This window comes from Anarrhichthys ocellatus, unplaced genomic scaffold (genome assembly GCF_004355925.1).
Source record: "Anarrhichthys ocellatus isolate YVR2014 unplaced genomic scaffold, GSC_Weel_1.0 scaffold6, whole genome shotgun sequence".
NCBI classification, from domain to species: domain Eukaryota; kingdom Metazoa; phylum Chordata; class Actinopteri; order Perciformes; family Anarhichadidae; genus Anarrhichthys; species Anarrhichthys ocellatus.
In genome coordinates, this window is record NW_022280036.1 from 11531164 (window position 1) to 11554024 (window position 22861).

At 39.9% G+C, this 22861-nt stretch overlaps 2 protein-coding genes across 2 annotated transcripts; both read right to left on the minus strand.

The window, feature by feature from the left end:
* Nucleotides 1-111: 111 nt before the first annotated feature.
* On the minus strand, nt 112-9379 carry tmem276b (transmembrane protein 276b). Its single transcript, XM_031846758.1, has 4 exons — nt 8681-9379; nt 5282-5395; nt 4114-4251; nt 112-3872 (listed from the first exon to the last, which is right to left on the minus strand). Exons 1-4 carry the CDS (start codon nt 9075-9077, stop codon nt 3625-3627), a joined length of 897 nt encoding a protein of 298 aa, XP_031702618.1. The 5' UTR covers nt 9078-9379; the 3' UTR covers nt 112-3624.
* A 1902-nt stretch (nt 9380-11281) lies between these two features.
* Nucleotides 11282-21131, minus strand: slc39a13 (solute carrier family 39 member 13). The gene is made up of 10 exons (XM_031846772.1): nt 20971-21131; nt 19694-20044; nt 17928-18035; nt 17413-17555; nt 15440-15559; nt 14023-14112; nt 12738-12788; nt 12432-12564; nt 12253-12352; nt 11282-12019 (listed from the first exon to the last, which is right to left on the minus strand). The coding sequence occupies exons 2-10, from the start codon at nt 20004-20006 to the stop codon at nt 11944-11946; spliced, it is 1134 nt and encodes a 377-aa protein (XP_031702632.1). The 5' UTR covers nt 20007-20044; nt 20971-21131; the 3' UTR covers nt 11282-11943.
* Between the last annotated feature and the right edge of the window lie 1730 nt (nt 21132-22861).

The window sequence follows — 22861 nt, forward strand, 5'->3', positions numbered from 1 at the left end:
CGTCAAGATAAATGTGCTCTAAAAAAGGAACATTAATGGGAACGATTCACAGACAAGTGTGTAAATATGGAGAGCAAAACTGCAAAATCCAAACACAGAACGGCACAACACTTTAGTAATTACATGTTTTATTTCAGTAAAATAAATCAATTAAAAATGGACACAAGTTTTAATATATTGAAAGAAACTAACCGTAATGAGATCATGCAAGACTGTAATGTCTCTTTAGTCCCCACATAACATTTGCAGTGGATTGAACCAGTATAAATGACTTGTAGAAAATAATAGCTGTGCTACTGAAACAAGTGCCACGCTAAACGGTGGCGTTTTCACAGAGCATCTCTCATTGCACAGAGTATATCTCTAAGTTCCTCATGAAACACAGGAAGTTGCCACTTGAGAGGGATTTTACAACAATTTCAAATACATTGTTATACTGTGTTGACCCCATTTGTTCTCTGAAGCACATCATTCTTAATGTTTTGTCAATCTTGCTACTGTGTGCTACTGTTCTTCTGTGTTAAAACGCAATCCAATGAAAGACAAAATCTTTGTTTTGAAATACGGACATTGTTATTTTGTTGGTGTTACTTTTAAAAGGTACTATTTGAGATACGGGGCGTAAATATGTGCTTTAAAATGTTTGCTTGTAATACTTTTTGACAAAGTCCTGCACATGTGCAGTGGTGGCACATCAGTACTGGAAAAGTCAGATTTCCAACTATAATACACAAACTTTGTGTGCAATTGTGCTTCAGTCCTAACAACACATTATACTTGCACCATGTACTTATACATTACAGTTTACTGCTTACAGTAATTACTTATATTACTGCACAGTAGTTTGGGTGTGAACTTAAAACTTTATAAAACCAAAACACCAAACAGCATTGCATTCTGTGAGGACGTCAGGGAATTTACTGACTCAGTTGTTAGTGTAATGACCATAGATATAAATATTTTCATATTTATGGTATGTCCTTGTTTCTGGCATAAATATTTTCACAATAAGAGCCTAGACCGACTGACCCTACACAACATGGTATAAACCCAAACTGTTTGTAAAAGACACAACTGGGTGCTTATTACATGCTCTGGTCATCTTTTGCTCCCGTATGTGACCTCGCAAACATATAATGTATAACTCCACCTGCTCAGGCTTCAGGTTCACAGACTTTTATGAGACCCAGCAAAGTGCAAAGATTCAACAAGACACTGAAGATACAGTTTTCAATCATGCCTCAGTCAATTTCCTCGACTTCTGAAAAGTGGTAGCCTCATGAGGAGGTAAATGGTGATGGTGAAAGGACTGAACATCACACACAGTGTCGTCAACACACATTATAACACCTTTTTTTTTTTTTCTAAGAAAGTTAATTGACATAGCTGATAGTATATCTCATGACTCATCTCCAGCAATTTATAAAAAAAGTCATCACACATGGCTGTAATATTCTTGTTTTATGAAGTGAGCTTGAACATTTCAAAATAAATGATTTCTAATGACTATGGGGGAAAAATACAGTAAGAGAAAACTGGCTGCTGTGAGTTATTATCACCCACAAGTGTCACAGAGAGAATTGTTTATACCTTTTCCACTGAATAAACTGTAGTCCTGCCTGCTACACTCCTTTTTCAAAACCTTTCACATGGCACCATCCCAAACTACATACTATTAAGTGCACAATTTTGTAAGTTAGTACACAAAAAGTGGCACATTTGACTGATTTGTACTAATGACACACAATTCAAAGTGTGCACCACATACACTAAGCTCAACTGTTAATTTGAAATGGCATTCCCAATTTTAATTAAAAATGACTATTTTCACTTTGTATTTTGATTTTTTTAAATCATCAACACAACACTTAAAGACAGTATTCGTATTAGTATGGATACTTGTGATTTTAAGTATACTTCATTTTGTCATTTTCAATGTGTGCACCTCAATTAAAACACAAAATTAGTATACAGTGTAAATTTGGAATAGTTTTTAACATCACTGCAGTCCTTTCTAAATTACTATTTGTGCTTTTTTTCGCCACCAGATTTGGAGGTATTTCTAATCCAACCATTAATTCAGAAGAGTATGCATACTACATAGTATAAATTGTACCGTAATGTAAGTTAGTACACAATGAATATGTATTTTACTGCTCAAGAAATGCATTATTAAAACTGGAAATTTGGAATGCCTCCATCAATCTTAAAGTTAAAATCAAACATGTTTTATGTATTTATTACATCCATGTGTTAAAAAAAAAAACAGTTCCTCCATTTCCAGTGCGCATTGCATTGTGGGAACAATAATGTTCATCACATATATGATTCTCCATATTCTGCTTGTCTCATTGTCTCAGTCGTTACTCAGTCAGACTTTAGTCAAGACCTGATGACACTTTGGCCCTCCACCAATATGTGATGTTACTATGTTACTGTACTTTGTGCAGATGATGATTTGGACCGCAGCTTGTGCTTTTGTATGTATCACTGAAGTTGCATTTTTTTCCCTTGTATTACACAAAAAGCCTGACCAATATTGAAGGTAAACAATGGAGCAATCAAATACTCCCTCCACAGTTTGGTTTCATGTTTTTGCTCTTGTCAGCAAACAACCGAGTCACATCCACAAAATACCTTTACGTTGCTGAACCCAATAATGGATTCATGCTCCCAGCACCACCCTGTAACTCCTAATCCCCTCCTTACTGTCAGCCATCATCTCCTCTAAACAAACAGAAAACAAACACTCTTGTTCAAAATCTAATTTACACAAACAATGATCTGGATCTACAGAGATGCATTTTTACATATAGAATCTTTAAAGAAGCATCAAACGATTTTCTTTTCAATGCAGATTCACTTAAGTGTGTTTTATCATACTGACCACGCCACTGGATCATTTTGACGTTACCCCTGGGTCTCATGTTTGATATCAGTTAGTGTGCTACACTAAAGATAAGCAACGGGCAGTCAACGGCAGTTTTTTTCATTTTGTTTTTTTCATTACGAACAATAACACAGCTCACATCACTCGACTGAAAGAGGAATGCTGACAAGATGCTCTGGCCTGATGTTTGTGTGTGTGTTTTTTTTTTTTTTTTCTTTTGACGGATTTTTCCCATGATTCATCCGGAGTATGTGTGGAAAAACATGTTCTGGTGTGTGTGTGTGTGTGTGTGTGTGTGTGTGTGTGTGTGTATTTGTTGCGTGGGAGTGTGTGTGTGGCTTTATGCATTTAAGAGAGCACCATTTTAAGACAAATTATCTTCAGAGAAAACAGTCACCTTTAGATCGCTAAAAAGTCAACATGTCAAACATCTGAACCAAAAAAATGTCTTATTTGTGCTAAGAGAGCGATGCCTCGGACATACGTTACTGTAGGTGTTAGTCTTGGTGTTCCTGGAGGTCCCTCTGGGATTTTTTCGAGATTAGGTGTGTGAAGTTTGTCATCACTTTGCTCCTTCTGTCACAACTCAGGCACACTGAACACTGTGGGGAGATGGCCATGTCGAGGGTGGTGTGAGATGGTGATCAGACAAAAAACTGTTTCAGAGTTAAACATCAAGGTTGGAAGGGTGCGGTTTGTGCGTTCGGTGGGTCAGTCGCTTCACAACGCCTCTGTCACACGGTTCCATTCTCCTGCCTCGGCTTGTGGGTCGTTGTGCGAGTGGGCGTGCTCAGGGAGGGGGCCAAGGTGCAGAGGAAGCCAGCCAACAGCGTGAGACCGAGGCCCCCCCAGGCACAGAACATGGACCAGCCATAGCCATGGCTAATGTCCTCGGGGAGGCCGTACATGTAGCGGGGGTAGCGGGACAACTCAAAGTTGATTCCTGCCACACATGTGCACAAGGAGATGATGCAGCATGTTCCTGTTTGAGCAGAGGAGACAAGCAGTGATTTAAAATGGTTCCAGCTTGATGATTGAATTCCTACATGTACTGTGCATCTTACTGCAGGACAGGAATCATGTTACTGCCGGATATTGATCTACTCTATCATGATAACCCAAAGATGCTATCAGCTGTCACCAAATAAATACACAAATTGAATGAAATTGGATTTTGGCTGCATGTTTGTGTGTGGACGTGGGCATATGTGCTCTCACAGTACCTCCCATGAGAAAGAGTAGCCCAGCTACATATTGCATGAGGTCATGCTGCTGGCAGCATCCCAGCACTCCAATGATCCAGCCAAAGAGAATGATGGACACGGCCATGCCCACAAAGCCAGCCGTCATTCTTCTTAGATCTGCAGGAAGAGGTGAAAACATCACCACTAAAACTCAACAGTGAAACTAAAAGCTGTTATTGTGTAAACTGGTAATTACTAATGTTGCGTTGTGGTGAATCTGTTGCTCTCCAACTACAGAGCGGATGGTGAAGTCTTTATCACTCTATCAACAACACATTAAAATGTGTTGTTGATAGGCACTAATATTATTTTATAAAAGAAAGATATCGTAACTAATGCTTTGGTGTAGCATGTTTATAACATAACATAACATATCAAAGCAGATTCACAACAATACTGAAAACAAAACTGACGAAAGGGTTTCAAAACTGAAAATAATACTGATGCAATCCAAGGTCAAACAACTCCTTCACTCTCTCTCTCTTTGAACGAGGATTTAAAGTAAGAAATAAAAGCCTATCCACATGTTTTAAGGGGAGATGTTCAAGAATATATTGATCTGTCAGACCTAATGTCCTCAGATAAGCCACTCGAAAGCTAATGGCTTCCTAATAGTGATGACCTGATAACCTCTGGTCATGAGTCTAGACGTGAGAGAGAAGCGCTTATGAGGTCAGTGATATATTCAGGAGCGAGGATGACAGCAATAGGAGAAAATTGCATTAATTCAGTTAATAATTAGTTTGGCTGTTAAAAAAAAAAGACTATATTTCATAAATGTCTTTGAAATGATAAAAACAAGACAAAAACTGTTTTAATTCAATCTTAAGATTTCCTTGAGGAACACCAAATTTCCTTAGAGAACTGAGTCAACCAAACCACTGAAAATTAACCCTGTCTAGAGGATAACATTTTTAAATGACCTATATCAAGAGGGCCAGTCAGGGACTTTCTCAACCTTTACTGTTTTAGTTTTTTGTATTGTATTACTAAATGAGTCTGTTAGTTGAATACAGTAGAACCATGAAGCAGAAACACACACAAACACTGCAAAGAACAGGTACAAATGTATTATTATTATTAATCAGTGACTAAACTAACTAGTCCAACCAATTCCATAAAGACAGACTAACACGTTGATACTTACGGAGTGCATGCCACTCGTCCTGTCGTATGGTCTTTGTGATGTTGATGGGTAAATTTCGTGGTAGGATGGATGAAGAGTAGTGGTACTTGACTGCGGTACATCTTTGAATTATTCCTGGCAGAAAAAGAAAACGATGGAGACAATAACAACTCGAGCACAAATATCTTACATACAAGTAGAGCGAAGTCACAAAAAGAAAATTAAGTAAAAATCTCATTCTGAACCTTTGCCCAACATGTGGGATTATGAAATATGATAAACACATGGTGGAAAAGCTTCCTATTTATTTGACACCCTCACTGAGTTTCAATTTACTGAGCTGGCCTTATTAACCTCGTGTTCCCAACCACTCCTACGTTGTGATTAAGGGAGGATTAGGAAACAATGTGCAATATGGATTATTCTACCGAAGGCGCCATAAAGAAGCTTAATTGTTCTCATTTAAAGTGAATCTCTTCATAATGACTTGATAGTCAGTGCAGTAAACCGCATTCAAAATAGGCATTCAGAGTCCGATACATTCAGAATTTAAAGACTTTTGTAGTCCAGCTCCTACTCCATATGGCAAGCGACACAACAGCTTTATATTTCAATTTCCCTGCAAATCGTCACTTTAGTTTCCCATTTTAGAGAGGGACTGTGATATTTCTAAAGTACTTTGCATATCTCTCAAGTTAGAACTATGGCAGACATCTTTCTTTTTGTATTGGGAGCTCAATAGACCCTTTTCACAGCAGACGTTTTGGCTTGTCAAAGCAGGAAAAGCACAGGTGTAAATAATCATATTAACGATGGCTCCATTTCATTAAGTGTCCTAGCAAGGCACATCTCAGTATAGTCATCAGTTTTATTAATTCCACCTGTGCTTTTCCTGCTTTGGTAAGTCAACATACCTGCTGTTAAAAGGGTCCATGGCTCGATAATACAATCTAAAATTCCCATAACTTTTATCACACTTTTATTCATCTTTGATTTTTAGTCTTTCCTTTCGATAGTTGGAGTAATGAGCTTCCAGACTTTGATCTGAATGTTCTATGTTCAGGAAACCCAAGGCTACTATTTAATTAAGAAAGAAGTTCATATTATCAGTGCAGCTTTTAGGCCAAATATTTCATGTTTTTTAGACAAATTGATGTGCTACATATAAAAAAGTCATCATGTGATACCAAAGTGCAGCCTGCTGCCTACTTAAGGCATTTCAGATACTTTCTTGTACGTCTATAGCTTGAAACGGACGTTTTGAAATGGAAACTACTGTATGCATAACACATTTACTGATGACATGACATCATCATCTATAAGACATACCCAGCTGCTTTGAATGTGGTTTCAATACTGCATGTTCTCATCTTTCACAATTCAAAAGAAACTGTTTTCCAATGACAATAACAGACACAATGGTGGCTACCTGGCACATTTTTTAATGCTTTGTACACCTGTGGTAGATCTGATTTGAGCTATTTTGCCTAGTTAGACGTCTTCTCAGGAGAGGGCGGGAATCTACAGACTGCACTTGATTGACATCTCCGTGACTCTCCTGTTAGCTTTGTTGTTCCTATTGGGGCGGGACAAAATGAACCTTATAAGTCTTATTGGTACATTGAGCTTGGTGACATAATTCAATTCCCATCACATCACCTTTAACCTGCGGTCTAATCTGCCAAAATAAGTGAAAACACCTGTGGGGGTGTGAAAGGCCTAATAAAATGCCACACAAAGATCCACAATCACTGAGACTTTACACTTAGGGAAAGTTTGCTGTATAGATCTGGACCATGTGGTGTTAATTTAACACTTTATCAGTGCATATACAGTATGAGTCGACAACAGCAGAATCCATTTTCCTGTCATAACTGTGATCATAAAGACTGTAATCATGATTAGACAAACATCAGAAACCTCCATACCTGTGCATGAGAACACAATTTCTGAACAAATTGCATCACTTGAAGTTTGTGCATTTATTGTTCATAAGACATAATTTAAAGGATGCTGCTGACACCGGATCATTTCTGTGTGTTGAAACTTGGTCGTCATGCTTTCAAAAGGATGAGTGTGGTTCCATTAAGTATTTATGTTTGTTTTAAATGTTATCGCTTTGACATATGGACTGTCTCATACAATGTGTAAATGTATCATTCATTAGTCATTAGCCTTTATAAATAATCTGTGAAAGCAGAATTAATGACTTCAAATTGCTCAATATATCAACACCTATATTGGGCCTGAACATGATTATTGAAAAGGAATGAATATGGTCGTAAAAATCAGATAAGATTAAGTAAACGGATTAATATCATGTTTTCACTTACATTAGGTTACATGCAGTATTTCTGTCTAGAGCTACTAGCACTAATAGTAATTAAGACACTGTAGTCATGTGACCACAGTCATTTTTGAATAGTTTATCAACATATACAGTACAAGGTGTGGCCATAATTTCATGCACACACATGTACAATTAATTTAAAACAACTAAATAAAGACCTTCCTGAGACAATGTCAATGAAAAGAGTTAGACAACAAGCCTCAAAAAGGTATGTTCTACAGAGGTATTGGATTAACATATTCATACCATGGCTACCCCAGGACTAACAGGTTCAGTCAATTAAACAAAAACATACCTGGGTTGTCATTATGTTTACTATATGTGTGGATATAAATAGATTGTATACACATTAACTGTATACTGTAGATTATTTTATTCCAAAGTGCCCTTATTCATTATCTTTAGGTAGATAATGGTGCTGGCTCAGACATCTATGGATTATGAAAAAACATGAAGTAGTTGAAAATATCCAGAGACAATGCTTGAAAGAGAAAAACAAAGCCCTGGGCTGTTTCTACTGTCTACTTTGCATCAACTTCTGATGGACACCCATGTTTTCTACACAGAGTGTGTCTTTGTGTCAGTTTTAAGATCTAAATGAGTGAGGCCTGAAATATGGCTTCTGATTGTTGCTCAATGAGGAAGACTGGGTATTATGTCTTCTCCGCTGTGATCTAAAATTCAAACCAAATTGAACAATGATTCAGCTTCCTTTGCAGTAAGAAATCACATTATTATGACAGTAACCTTCATGGGATGCTGTGTAGTCTCTTATATGCAAAACGGGTTCAGAAAATAGAGGTGCAGCCATTATCTGGGAGAGAGACTCAGCTAAAGGGGGTTCTCTCAGCACCATGGACAGCGAAATTCGCAAATAAAGAAAAGAGACATAAACTCCTAAAAAAACATCCTAATCTAGTTTCATAACAAATTTAACACGCAGAGACCCGCTACTGTGTGAGGAGAGTGTGGGCCTCTGTGCCATCCTGTTTGTGTCAGGCTAGGTGTGAGCTCATCGCTCAGCATCACGGCCTGGTGCACACAAGAAAAGCCAGACTGCTCGTGTTTACCTTTGTAAATAAGGTCTTCGGTCTCCATGTCGAATCCCTCCCGGTGACACTTCCTCCAAAGCCCGGAGATGGTGGAGTTAAACTGCCGGCTGCAATGAGACTCCATGGGAGACGCAGCGGCCATGAAGTGCCGCTTCCCCCGGATGAGAGCTCCAGCATCTGGGCCGTTACCTTTCCTCTCCAGGCTCTTTGGAGGCATCTGGAGGGGGAGGTTGTGGTTTGAAATGTAGATGTAGCCCGGGTCGTTTCGCTTGTTGGCATAGTTTTTACACCTCTCCCGATGTCTCCTCGCGTCGGTCTCGTACCAATAATCGGTGCAGATCGCCATGGCGAGCAGCCCGAGCGCACAGAAAGCCAAGAAGAGCCCTGTGCCTGTTAATATTTTCATAGCGGCCATCTTCCCCGCTCGGTGGAGAGCCCAAACAGTCGCAGGAAGGTTCCTCCGTGGCCGTGGTGGTGGTGGTGGTACCGCGTGAAATGAATCACGACGGCACTCACAGCCTCACGCAGTCCTGCACTAGGAGCATAATGGTGCAAGGCCAGCGTTGTCTGGACTGGATGCTGCGGTCTATTGTGGTACCCGGTGGATGCAATGTTGTTCCCACCATCTGTTATGGTACAGGAGGAGAGGAGAGGAGAGGGGATGGATGGCGACCAACGCTGTGAGGAGGAGGCAGGGGCAGTGATGTAGTTGCGCTCGCTCTCCTCCAGGTTGTCGCGGGATGGGGTGGACAGGAAAAGTGCTGCTCTGCTACGGGGGAGTGGTCATTTGTGATGCTTGAATGGCTGAATTTATTTATTTTTTGGGGTAAACATGTAAAACACAGGTGCTGTGGAATCCTTTATTTTTCTGTCTAGAAATAATAACAGCAGTGGTTTCTTTAAATCATTAGTTGCAATATAATTGGTGACTCAACCATAGTGTTTACTTTATTGTGGATGTATGACTCAGCCAATTAACTTAATGGAAATGAGATTAGTGCCGGGTCTGCGTTTAGATGCGTTTAAAAATTAAATATAATTTTCGAAAATGAATACATTTCATGCAAACAGGTACTTTACCCTTCTAAGAGACAGGTCAGCATATAGACTTACTTAAACAGAGTAACCTCTGGTTCCCACCGCTAGGAATTGGTAATTCAAGCTACCTTTAGGTTGGTCCAATGAGAGCAATGCACTCTTTTTGCATGAGGATGTTGTGTACATGGGCACAAAACAAACATTGAGACAAACAGACTATCACTGAAAGAAGAGGATGGCAAACATAAAAGAAAGACATCAAACCAGCAATAAATAAAACAGTGAGGAGTAAAGGCCTCGATAGCTTTAAGAGCTGTGTTGCCCAGATCTGTTGCAGATCTAGTCAGTATTGGAGTCAATTAAATCTTTGGCTGAAGATATTTAGTGGTCCAGTTTGAGATCCTGTTGCAGTTCATTATAGTGTGGAGCCAAGCATTCAAAGACCTATTATCAACCAAAACATGATCTAGCAAGGCGGTCTGAGATAAGTTCCTGGATATAGATTGTTTTCCTAGAAAGGATCATTAAATACATAATTGTTAAACAGTAATTTTCTTCTTTTGTTGCCTATAATACTGTACTTGATTATAATCAATGTGAATTGAATTAAATGTCTACACTGAGCCCACTCTTTCACATACTCAAACCTTTAATTCCTTATTTCTGATCTTGCACTTAAATGAGACTCAGCCACTGTAAATGATAGACCATTTGATAGTATAGGACCACATTACACTGATAATTGTTTTCACGTGTGTACAGCTCATAAAGTCTGGGTTGTGTTGGAGACGTTCACAATTTTGGTGTATGACATATTGACCTCAGCACAGGCATTAAATCAAAAGGCTGACGGTAATGGATTTTGTGAGCAGATGGTTATATTTGTCATCAACAAGCCCAGATCGTCTAATTCAGACCTTAACAATGAAGTTAATGGAACACAGCTGAGAATCAATGAAATATTTGTCACTCATGTGTTTGCACTACAGTGTACATAGTGGTTGTTTGTCCTTCTGTGCGGTGACTGAGGAAGGCTCCAACAGACAATAGGCCGCTCACAGGCTGATGACTAAGGAAGGCAACCCGTGGTGGAGTCGTTATGGCAACAGAAGCTTGCCAAACAGACTGTGTTGAAATTGGACAAGTGTGAACACACAATCAATACCCCCCCCCCATCCCCCGACTCCCATATGACATTTTAGGCATAGGATCTCTGCAGTAAAAATATGCTCATGGTGGACAGGTTTTTGTGCAGTGAGGTCACAACACACTGGGCTGCCTCAGCACCTTGACACAGCTCCACCAATCAATATCAAGATATCCTAATCCCACTGAGATCATTATCACACCCGTGTTACAGTTCTTCATACTAATTGTCTGCTAGTATGTGTGGTCTTTTTGTTGTAAAGTTCATAAACAGCAGTTTTTCTTTATATGAAATTTACATGTTTTTTTTCCAGGGATGGAAACTTAATGCTATGAAAAATCCTGCATGGTGATGTTTCTAATAGTTATTTGTCCCTCGTCTCACTGAATTCTTGGCAACAGTATAAAGCTGATTATTAACAAACAGTACCAATCTTTTTCATCAATTCATTTCAACTTTATTGCAATTATTATTTGTCAAGCAGAGATCAAAAGGTGCAGACTGGACTGTGTGAAGAAGATACAAAACATAAAGAAACTGTACTTTGGTGTAACAGACCATCCCGACTTCTTGGCACTTATATCTTAACAAGGCAAAAAGATTGCTTGGCGGTAGTGCACATCTAATAAAACTATAGGTTGCTTGTCTAATTTTTAATAAATATACAGCAGCTACATCAGAAAAATATCAATATATACAATGTTTAAACAATTTAGTGTTTAATACATTTTAAAAAAAGGACGCCCTCGTAGAGTCCAATAATAATACCTGCTCTGTTGAGCTGGTACGTCAGGTGTACCTGTGTAAAACAACATGATTGTCTGATCAACGATATAAGACAATTTGGTAACAGAGATCTATACAAACCCTCTTAGTTCCAGTGATGTTTTAGTTTGGTACATTTTTAAAGTGTCTGCACAAATGTCTTGTCTGCAGATCAAGAAGGTCTTCCATCCATAAAGTGACGTTCTTCTGTCAGACATTTGTTTTAGTGTAACATGTTTCCAGGAATGAGAGGTACCGGATTAAAAAGGGGTTGGTGGAGAATGCAGAGTTTTAGTGTTTGGTTAAGGCGAGAGACGGGTTTCCTCCATGTTCAATTAACAATGGCAGAGAGCACAGCCATGACAGCCACGCCACAGAAAATGAGCAGGATCTGCAGTAGAGACTGCCTGGTAAAAAAAAAAAAAAAAAAGGGCACAGATTCAAACAGAATCAAGGACATATAGTTCAAAAGTTCAGTTGGTAGACAATATTCTTACATCCACTGTCTCAACTCCAACAATACAGAACAGGTTAAAAGGTACCCTGTGGAGTTTTTGGCCACTAGTAGCACTACGGAGCCATGTTTTAATAAGTGGCTCCCCATTGTGTTTGTAATGTGAACACGCACAAATGTGCATACCTTAAACTGGACTCCTCTAGCAGATCAGGCACCACATTCACCAAGGCTATGTAGAGGAAGCCTCCTGAGGTGAAAGGCAATATCCAAGCAGTGGCATTTTCTAGAATCAATAGGAAAGACTTATGCATCATTCTGGCAACTGTGAAATGGTTTGATTGTATGTATGCCGAGAATCTTACCTGTGCCTTTTGGTGACTGAGCGCACAGAGCGAAGCAAGCTCCCAACACACCGACCAGCGCCGTGGACAGCTGCATGCGGGCGGCACTCCACCGGTCAAACCCGGCCCTCAGAAGAATGGCAAAGTCTCCCACCTGCAGACGGGGACATTTCCCCCAGCAGAGGAATGGTTAAACATTTAGCGTGTTTACAAGCACTCTAGCAGTCTGATACTTTCTGCTATGTAAACATGAAACCGTCAAGTGAACCTCAAGTCTTTATATTTAGAAATCATATAAACAATTTAACCCAGGACTCTGTATCTCACCTCGTGGGGGATTTCATGGAGCAGGATAGCAAAGGTGGTGAGGAACCCAACCTGCAAGAGAAGTTTCATTTACACTGCTTTGTCTTACGTAGTAAAGAAATGTGCTCAGTAGTAACAGAGGGAAAATATATGACAAATGCATCCTTGACAGCACCTGAGTGAAGTGATAAGCTCTATATGTTAAGCTGGCAGTGCATAGTGTAAAGAGGGAAAATGTAAGAGACAAAGTACAAACTCTGAGCAGCCTAAAGAGCTGTGAAGCTGCGACAGCTTAAGGTCTTTAAAAGTGTTTATAATCCTTCATGAAGAGCATGATGAGACCTATCAAGTGTGTACAGAGCGTACTTACACACACACACACGACATGTAGATGAGACGCTATTGGATATCTACATGTCAGTGAACTCAAAGCTCAAACCAGTTACAGTTAGAAGAGTAGAAAATATAGCCGAAAAAATCCATTTGGCAATATAATATAGCTTACTGACTTTTTTTCTGTATCATCCTTTGCTTGAAAATTTAATTTTGAAAAGGTTAAAAATGTTTAGGAGATAATAGTCAAAGACTTAATTATAGTAAGTAAGAAATGTATTAGTATTTTACAATGAATCTTCATATTTAACCAACGCTGCATTGATACAGATCATTTTCATACAGTATTTTTATCATGGCAAATACTGTGATAAATGTGCGAGGGAGTAAACAGAGAACACCGGTGAGATGTCTTGTATGTGTATGTTTGAGAACTTCCTCTCTGGCACACTGATCCATAGTTCATGCTGCTAGCCTTATGTCTCTCCAGCTGGATGCTCTCCTTCCCACAGCTCCAAATATACACTAACCTACTGAAGCAACGCAAATACATGTTACTGCACTTTAAAGTGCACATTTTTGAACAAGCCTGTCAGATGACGCAGCAAGAATAAGTAGCAAACTGGAAAAGTTTGTTTTAAATCAATGTTGAAATGAAAGTGCACTGAGCGGGTTCGCTTTTAAGACGGCGGGGCTGCTGATACGACGGGTCTGCTGCTCCGCCATCGAGCCTATGCTGCCGAACAATGTACTCGCAAAGAAGGTGTTGTTCCCAAGAATTATGACAAGCCTCAAACTCAATTTATAGACTGTATCTTTACTAAAGACAAAGCCTACGAGCAACATAAAGCACAGCAATGTGGGTGCTCTCACTCACTGATGACAACAAATGTCTTTTTTCTCGTGTGAACCACATTTGAATGAGAAATACAAGCATTCTAAGATGATTGATTCTTAGGTTGTGAGTTCTTACTTTTTTGCTAACCAGGAAACTTCCTGCTACAGCCAGTCCATGGGTGAAGTTGTCGATGCAGTTGGCCAGTAGGTTTAGGTATCCACTGGTCTGTGACACACAAACACAATGCCACTGTTACTCATGTTACCCTCGATTAGTCGAAACCACAACGAGTATGGTCAAGAGGAATCTGATCATACATCAGTCACAACATTCTCTTTCGTAACAGAATCCTGGTTGTTTTTCGGTGTCAGCTAAAATTACTCCCTGCTTTGTAGTCTGACCCCTTTAAAGTGCGGCAGCAAATGATCCGTTCCTCTCAGGAAACAAAGAGCAGCTGCTGGTGATGGGCCATTTCTGGGGCAATTTTATTGTTGTAATAAACTGTTGAATTGTGCAGGATGTACGCTGCCACTCAACCAACGTGTGCTGGGAGAGGCTGCAAACCTCTGCAACCCTGACGAGGATGAGTAAAGGGAATGGACGGGTGAAAGGATTATTCAGGACATTTCTTCATGATACGTTTCTTTTTTGGAAGTCTCAATCAAAATAATAACGGTTTAAATAGGTTTTTTGTTAACTTTTTAGAAAAGTTTTATTGGAAATAAATAAAACATTTTGGTGATCCTGAAGTGGTAATGTGGTTAAATCAGTCTCACTTTCCTGATTGGCTATTGAGGTGATTTATTATGTATTGGTAAAAAAAACTTCACCGAGATGTGCTACTTGAGTGGAAGTTTGCCGTTTATTTTCGTATTATCTAACCCTCTCGGAGCTTGATTGGAGATAAACACCGCCGAAGTCAAACTAAAAGGTGATGGATTGCTTATCAGAATTAAATGTGTGATGTCACTAGTAACCCACCCTCTTTTCCGATTGAAGCTGTTTGTTTATTTTAAATAAAGTGGTGCGAATGTTTACCAAGTCAAATTCAGTGTAAAGGATTCAAAGGTTTATTTGCACATACAAGTAATGTATGTGGTGAGATGCAATGTGGCGTGCTTAAACTACTTATGGGAAAAATATGGATTGGAAAAAAAAAAAAAGGCTAAAATAGTATAGATAAAAAAAACGTGCAAATATGCAATGTATAAGGCAGTGCAGAGGATTTGCTGACACTGTGAGACGTGGCCGAGAACATACAGGGGTCACAGTTTAAAGGTAAAGACCCTCAGTCTTGAGAGAGGGATGCACTGTAACATTTAAAATAGCCAGTTTATCTTTCTGATTTTGGTTTAATTGAGCCAACTATGTTGCTGGTTATGAACTGAACTACATGAATCAGTTTGGAGGCTTGAAGAAGCAAGAAATACATCTCTTGCATAACCAACCAATGTCAAGCATTTACCCCCAGTGGTGTCTCTTTAAAAAAAAAAAAGAAATACATTTTCTGTCTGTCTTGTTAACTGGGAAATGTCTTGGTTGTCAGAATTACCTTGATTTTCTCTGATCTTTCCTGCAGACTCTGCTGCTTGGAGGATTTCCATGACTCAGCATGGTGCCCATTTCTGACTGATGCCGATGCCTTTCCACTGAAAGCTGAAGTAGACTGCGACTGGAGAAAAAGGGAAGAAAATCAAGGAAAAAATAAACATGTCCCCACGTGAACCACAACCCCAACCTCTATTTTTAAAGACATTTTAATAGTTTAACATGTTTTTCTGTTCCTATTACCCATCACTGTCCACCACCAGTACAATGCCATTGGAAGGGCTCGTTTCCCGTAAGGAAACCACACCACTCTTACCAAAAACAGTTAAGTTAATGGTCGCCTGAATTCAATAGCTGTTATGTTGAATTATTTCCCCAACTTCCTACATATGCAGGAATAAGCAGTCATTTGTACTTTTGCCTTATTTTTTCAGACATTACAGATGACCTATAAATTCCAACACTGCTCAACATGTTTCTAATTTGAATATAAGAGAAGAGACATTTCAGGCTATAGCCTCCGTTTTCCGAGAACAGCCAACTTCCTTGTTCCCTCATTCAGAAACCACTTATGTTGCCATTTAGACTGATAGTCAAATTAAGTGAGAGGGAAATAGCCTGCTGTCTTCTGGTCGCGGCAAGGAAATGTTTTCTCCATGTCTATGATTGAAGCATGAGGAAGTAATGAAGCCTGATGATTTTTTGGGAGGGGCTGAGATTGGAGCTAAATTACCACTGCAGTACACCTCATTTAAAATGAGCTAAAAATGCGAAAGTGATAGAATCTCTTACAATAAACATTGCAGCTCTCCACCCACATGATGCATCCATCAAAAACAATGACCCAATTGGAGTAAAAAGAAGTGCAGCTCGTGACAGTCCTTGCACATTTTGGTAAGATTTGCCTAAACCCACAGTGTTGTAAAAGGAAAAATAGGTATCACCTCTGTCTCTCTCACACACTGTCACACTCTATTGTTGCCTCTGTCTACAAGCTGAGTGCTCTCCGGTGGACACTGAAATGACTAAAGCAGCTGCTTCACCCCGGCACTATAAATAGACTCTAGTGGAGGAGCTGAGCCGTGCATTCCAATCGTCCAATCCCCCCCCCCCCCCCATCCCCCGACCCATCACTGGTAATACAAAGGGAGGATGAGACCGCCTTTACAAACATACTGCAACCGGCCAGTCACTGTCAACAAAGAAGTCATGCGTTAAAATGTTAATCATCAATCTTGCAGAGTCACTATTTTAAATTAATTTCCAAACAACTTTGATGCTCATCAAGACACAAATTAACACACTAATTAAATAATAAATATAAACATATAAATATAATATAAAAGATTAGTTTGCTCATTGATAAAGATCCATTTCATAACTATTCATACTAAGAGGATGTTAAAGGAATAGCTTGACATTTTGGGAAACGTGCATATTTGCTTTCTTGCCAAGACTGAGATGAAAGAGATTGATGCCGCTCTCTATGTCTGTCTGGTTAGCTTAGCACAAAGACTTGAAACAGGGGGAAACAGCTAGCCTGGCTTTGTCCATGCTTAACAAAATCTAAATCTCAGTAATTAAAATGACAATCTCTCATTTGTTTAATCTGAACAAAAACCTTAGTGTAAAAACAACTGCTTGTGGTTTTATGTGCTGGATTATTTCTTGTCTGGGCGCAGTAACATCCCGGAGTCTCCAGCTGCCTGGCATCCTCACGACGACAACGAGATGTGACAGAAGTATTGATTTTCTCATCAAACTCTCGCAAGAAAATTATTATAATCAAATTATTCCTTTTAAATTCTTCCCTGTCCAAGGAGATCTTTGATAGGCTGGTTGGACAGTAGGTCATCTGATGCTACAGTCACCAAAACACTGTTAGAAATATGCAGACCAAGCATACTTATGAAAACAAAAATATGTGAAGGCTGGTATTAACATTTCTTCTGAAGATATTTCAGGTGAAACACTTACAGCAGAGTTAGAATTCATGTCTGAATTTGATGAGGGATCCTCGTGGCTTCCTTGGTCTGGGAACATCTTCTCCAGGACGAGGAAGGCCAACAGGCCAGCGATTACCCACAAGCCCTGGGTCATGTAGTGGTTGTGTTTACCAGCTAGGATGAAAGCAGAGAGATCCAAACAAGACTGAATGAGCAAATGTATAAGTGAAAACCGAGCTACAACATGGGTGAGTGCTACAAACAACAACTTAAACCAAGAGTTGCATTTAATAAACATAGTAAATGTAATGGCATATTTGCGTTTGAAAGAAAGGTAATGCATGATTAATATATTTTAAAATGAAAGGATATCTGAGGAATTACTGCTCTCAAATAAGGTTTACTGACACTACACCAGTCTTTGCCGTTTGTGAACTAGTAATCAAATATAAATATCTTATTCTCATGTATTTAAGAGGGGTCTGAGAAATGAAAAATAATTAAAATACAAAAGGTGGCGATGGTATTAGTGGAAAGGAGACCCACCTGAAGAGCGAGAGAGCTCCCATGCCTGAGGGAGGAGGTGAAGGAATACATCACCAAGAAGACCGCCAATAGCAAAGCTCAGGAGCTGCTTCAGCCTCTGGCCCACAGCTGAGGAAACAGGGAAGGAGAGAAGAGAAAAAGGGTCGCAATTACTGAATACTGTGTTTAATTAAGAACTGCAGATTGGTTTTGTGTGATTGTGACATCCCTCTGTCTGCCTGTTGCTTGTGTGGTTGGTTTGGCTTCCTGGCTCAGGAGCCAACGGGCAGAGTGGGAAAGGACATGAGGAATCTGCCTACACCCGAGGAAATTTGGCCTTAGCCTATTTATCTTTGCTTCCTCCCAGGCCTCCACTCCACCGTCTGGTTTGGTTACGGTGTTGTGCTTTGTTTGCACCCGTCCCATCACACACTTAACTCATCCTTATTCTGTATTTATTACTGATCTACCCGATTAACATACATATTTCTATTTTATCTCATGTGTGATTCACTGTTTTGTCACTGACTTTAGGACAGTTTGTGACATAGTCTTTATTTTTAGCACCAAGGTTACTTCCTCTTTGATTTTTTTTATATAAAATGGCACCGTTTCAACCGATTAATTTAAAAAAAATTAACAAGTTAAACATGATGCACACAAATCCACAAAACAGTGGCTCTGGCTCAGGCTACTAATATACACAGAGATTATGTGCTCCACAGAACTTGTTTTCTGCTTTAGGAGTTTCCTCAGTAACGACTAACCTCCGGTCAGGACTGCACTTGAAAACCCCACGGCCTAAAATACATCTGGAATGCCACGTTCCTGTGGGTGGGGCTGATCAAGAGGCGGCAGGCCTCAGGCTGACCTGCCTGGTCTGGTTGGTGAAGTGTTTCCGCTCAGTTTCTCTCATGCGCAAATTGAAAATTCACATAAAAACAGGTGAATTGAGACGCACTTTGCGGGTTCACTTGCCTGACAACATATCCAAATTGCTTTTAATTACTTTTTTTAATTATTTGTTTTCCACTGTATATTTATATTCAATCTTTCTCTGGTGTGGAACTGGGGGACCTTTCAACTGACAGTCTGACATTGTTGCCATTCAGTACAACACGCAGCTCTTGCTTCTGAACAAAAGAAAATTAAGTAAAAGTTCCCTGTAAATTGAAATCCTTCAGCCTTCAGTCTCATCTATACTTTAAGGCATGTTTATGCAGAAAAATATGCAATGGAGCTCATGCCTTAAGTATTTTTCCAGGAAGTTCAAATGCCAAAGGAGGTGCAGCTGTGTCTCGGACTGGCTGACTCAGACCCAGCAGAACCACTTGTTGAACTCACTGGGGTTATTTTCCCCCCTTTAGAGGGTGTGGAGCGCGCAGATTTATTACGGAGCCACTAAAGAGCTGGCATCTTACGTATATACTTAATAGGTCAATGAGGCTGAAATATTTATTTTACTGCAGAAATTTGAACTCTGGACTCTTCTGCTTTCAACACTGAAGTCTTTTTGTTATTTTATAGCTGTTTGATCTTCACATGGCACCATTTGTGTTCATGTTGACATGTACTGACTGATTCCTGCTTTTCAAAAAATTATACAACCAACTTAAAAGGGCATCTTTTTACAGAGATATCATGATGCATCATTGATACATGTCTTGCCATACATTAACAGAATTTTCTATGTGCATTATCAATGTTGCTCTAAGGATAATAGTGTGATAGTATCGTATTGTGAGTAATTCACATGCAAGTTGAGGCTACATGTGGCCATCTCTTACCTTCTGTTTTGAGGGCTGCTCCAGCTTCAATGGGAATGACAATAAGGGGTAAAATCCCACTGAGGCCAACAGCAACAGAGCCCGCCAGGGACAAGAGCCACACGTGAAACTGTTCGCTGTATAAGATGTTTGCTTGGAGGTAATCGGTCAGGCTGGGGCCCGGTCCTGCAGCAGAGGCTGTTGCATGTGCCATCGAAGTTTGTGTCATCTTGTGGCTGCCTGATGCCCCCCCGGAGGTCAGCATCAGCAGGGTAACAGGGATAAACAGAGCAGCTACAGCCCAGCTGGGCTTCCCACAGCTTCCACCTTTCATCCGTCCCACGGTCCAGAAAGCACTTGCAACCAGTAATGCTGCAAGAGATGCACACTTTCAGACAAACAGGCCTCCCCTGCACCTTCTCTAACACGTAGGAACATTTTACATAAGCATGAAGTTAAGTCTGCAACTCATCATTATTTCACATCGATTAGACAAAGCAGCACATCCTCGCAATTGATAGGCTGGAATAGGCGTGCTTGCATTTTTGGTTGACCCAAATAAAAATAAAAATAAAAAAATATATATATATATATTTTAACTACAACCAGATGTAAATTGTTGTTACTATGGCCAGCTGCCGACACATGCTTAAATTGCGTTAAAAGTGAAGTTGCGCCAGGGAAAGAACAATCCAGAAGTACCAGAGTCCAGTGCGTGCTTCCTGTTGGCAGCCGTCTGCCAACGCTCCTTTAAAAGGGTACCGTCGGGCTACAGTGAAAAGTTTAAGTAGCGTTAACCTCACTGCAACTGTTAATCATCTTCTGCCGTAAATGTTGCGATATAACGTAACATCGGGGATTAATAAGTGTTTGAACGCATCTGCTGCTCATCATTTTCCTGTCAGTACGCAGCACAGATGGAGGATCAGTTAACTCACAAACAATACACGATAACGTCAACTAACGTTAAATACAAAATACACAGACAACTGAAGCGCCACGGTGCTAAACTGACTAACAATGCGGCGAAGTAACGTCCCACTGAAACCCCGTGCGTTTGACAAAAGACACACTGAACTAACGGTAGCTAACTCTGTGCGTAAAAGTTAGCAAGCTAACGTTAGCTGGTAAACATGCAGAGCCTTGCAACGTCCCACAGTCTGCTACAGACGTTAGCTCACACACAAAATCACGGCAAAACAAACGAAAACGGCCAACACTAGCGCCACTTTGAGTAAGTTAGTGCTAACTTTAGGGGTCGAAAAAAAATCAAATAACGACATGTAATGTTTTAATACCTTGTAGTTTCTGCAGGATTTGCACCAGTGTGTCCCTGCCATCCAGGCCGACTGGAAGGCAGGCTCCGCTGAGTTTCACCAGAGTCCCAGATGCGGAGGGCAGGGATCCGCTCGCTGCAGGAGTAACTGTCGGTCACCACGGCTCCCCAAAACAGCCACGTGTCAGGATCCTGGAGGGGGGGGGGACCCGTATAAACAGGAGAGGAGAGACGGGACATGGATCCCGCCCCACCAAAGATTTCAGGAAGTAACGTTAACGTAATATTTTGCCCCAAGAACTCCAGGAGAAGCCCCCAGGAGGAGAGTTTTGTTATATTTCATTGAAATGGTGGGAAAGAAACAGGAGAGAAGGAACCCAATGCATTCTTACACACGAGCTGAAGTAGTCGATGTTTACATTCAGGCACAATAACACACACAGTCATAAAGGTCATAGTGATTTTTAGCATAAGGCCGGTCTAGTTTAATTGGAAATCGCAGGATAAAACAACTGGGTTAATTATAGGGAATTTGAAACAAAGTTTCAGGGGAATCGAACTGGCTTTCTGAGTCCCAAAAAGAGTTTTATTTGAATAAAGGAATTTACTAAACCAGAAAATGTCCATATATCCCAGTCCTAGAAGCTGTTCCAAATGTGTGTGTGTGTGATGTATTCCTTTAATTCAGTTCATCATACTCACTTGTAATTTGTATTAGCAGCCTAACACTTAAAACCCCTTTCACTACAGTATTGTTCTCATAATTCCCAACAGGTAACCTACTGGACAGCAACAGTCTACTCAGATGGGGCCTTCAGGACAACATTGACCGTAAGCTTGCGCCATCATATGTAATTTCGTACTCCCTTTGTTCCATTACCCAGTCTGTCTATACAACAAAGTGTACTATGTATACTGAGGGTCTTGGTCACAAACATGTCCTTTCAGATGAATTCAGTTCTATCTAATATTAATAGCCCTGGGCTTTTCCAAAGAAGATATTTTCACATGTTGCGGTAGAAAAAACACAGGTGTAAATATTGTGACACTCTCACAGCTCACTGGGACACTTGGTTAAAACAGAGCCCTCGTTAGTGTTATTAGTAACACCTGTTTTGCACAATGGTTGTAACTAAGGTGTACAGTGTTGTAAAAGTTACAAAAGTAAGTCTACTATTTAAGGCTTATCAAAACATAGGGTTCCCAATTTGAGTATTCAAAGGACTGAGGAACCAACCTATCCAACAAATCATCAGCCAAAGTAGATGCAGTCATTGACAAATCTAGGTTGCAAAACTTTTTTTATTTCAATGACCCCTTAAAATGAATCCATGCTGGACTTCATTACAGACCTCTTCTCGTCAGATTTGAGGTATTTCATATGATATACATCACTGTCTCAATGTGGAATCTTCTTTGGCTCAGAGAAATACTGGTTAGACGTAAAAAATACATAAATCACAAGACCAACTTACCATCAAGTGAGACACCCCCCCACAAAAAAAACATTATATAATATATATAATATATAACATGTTTCATGTATCGACACTAAGAGATTTTATCACAAGTGAAAAGTACATTTACACAAGTACTGTAGTAAAGAACAATTTTAAAGTATGCTTGTACTTTAATAGTTACAGTTCATACTTTTACTGTACCACATTTCAGAGGCAAATATTATGTTTTTTACTCCATTACATATTTTTGACAGCTGGAGTTGTTAGTTACATCACAGATTAAGATGTTACATAAAGAAACATATGGTAAGCTTGCAAAACAATGCATTGACAAAGACTGAACCGCTGGTTTGCAACCTTTTATGGGTTGTGACCCCATAAAAACATACCCTGTTTACTTGGTGCTTCTGGTCATGTTTCAGATGTCTATACGTTATTAGGAGTTCCACTAAA

Bases quoted from the DNA above. Each gene is read 5' to 3' on its own strand.
- tmem276b (XM_031846758.1), bottom strand. From the start codon at position 9,077: ATGGCCGCTATGAAAATATTAACAGGCACAGGGCTCTTCTTGGCTTTC. The intron at 4,252-5,281 runs GTAAGTATCAAC...CTCTTCCTGCAG, and splicing joins GGACGAGTGGCATGCACTCC to ATCTAAGAAGAATGACGGCT. The intron at 3,873-4,113 runs GTACTGTGAGAG...CTGCTCAAACAG, and splicing joins GCTACTCTTTCTCATGGGAG to GAACATGCTGCATCATCTCC.
- slc39a13 (XM_031846772.1), bottom strand. From the start codon at position 20,006: ATGAAAGGTGGAAGCTGTGGGAAGCCCAGCTGGGCTGTAGCTGCTCTG. The intron at 15,560-17,412 runs GTAAGTGTTTCA...CTTTTTCTCCAG, and splicing joins ACATGAATTCTAACTCTGCT to TCGCAGTCTACTTCAGCTTT. The intron at 14,113-15,439 runs GTAATTCTGACA...TGTGTGTCACAG, and splicing joins AAAGATCAGAGAAAATCAAG to ACCAGTGGATACCTAAACCT.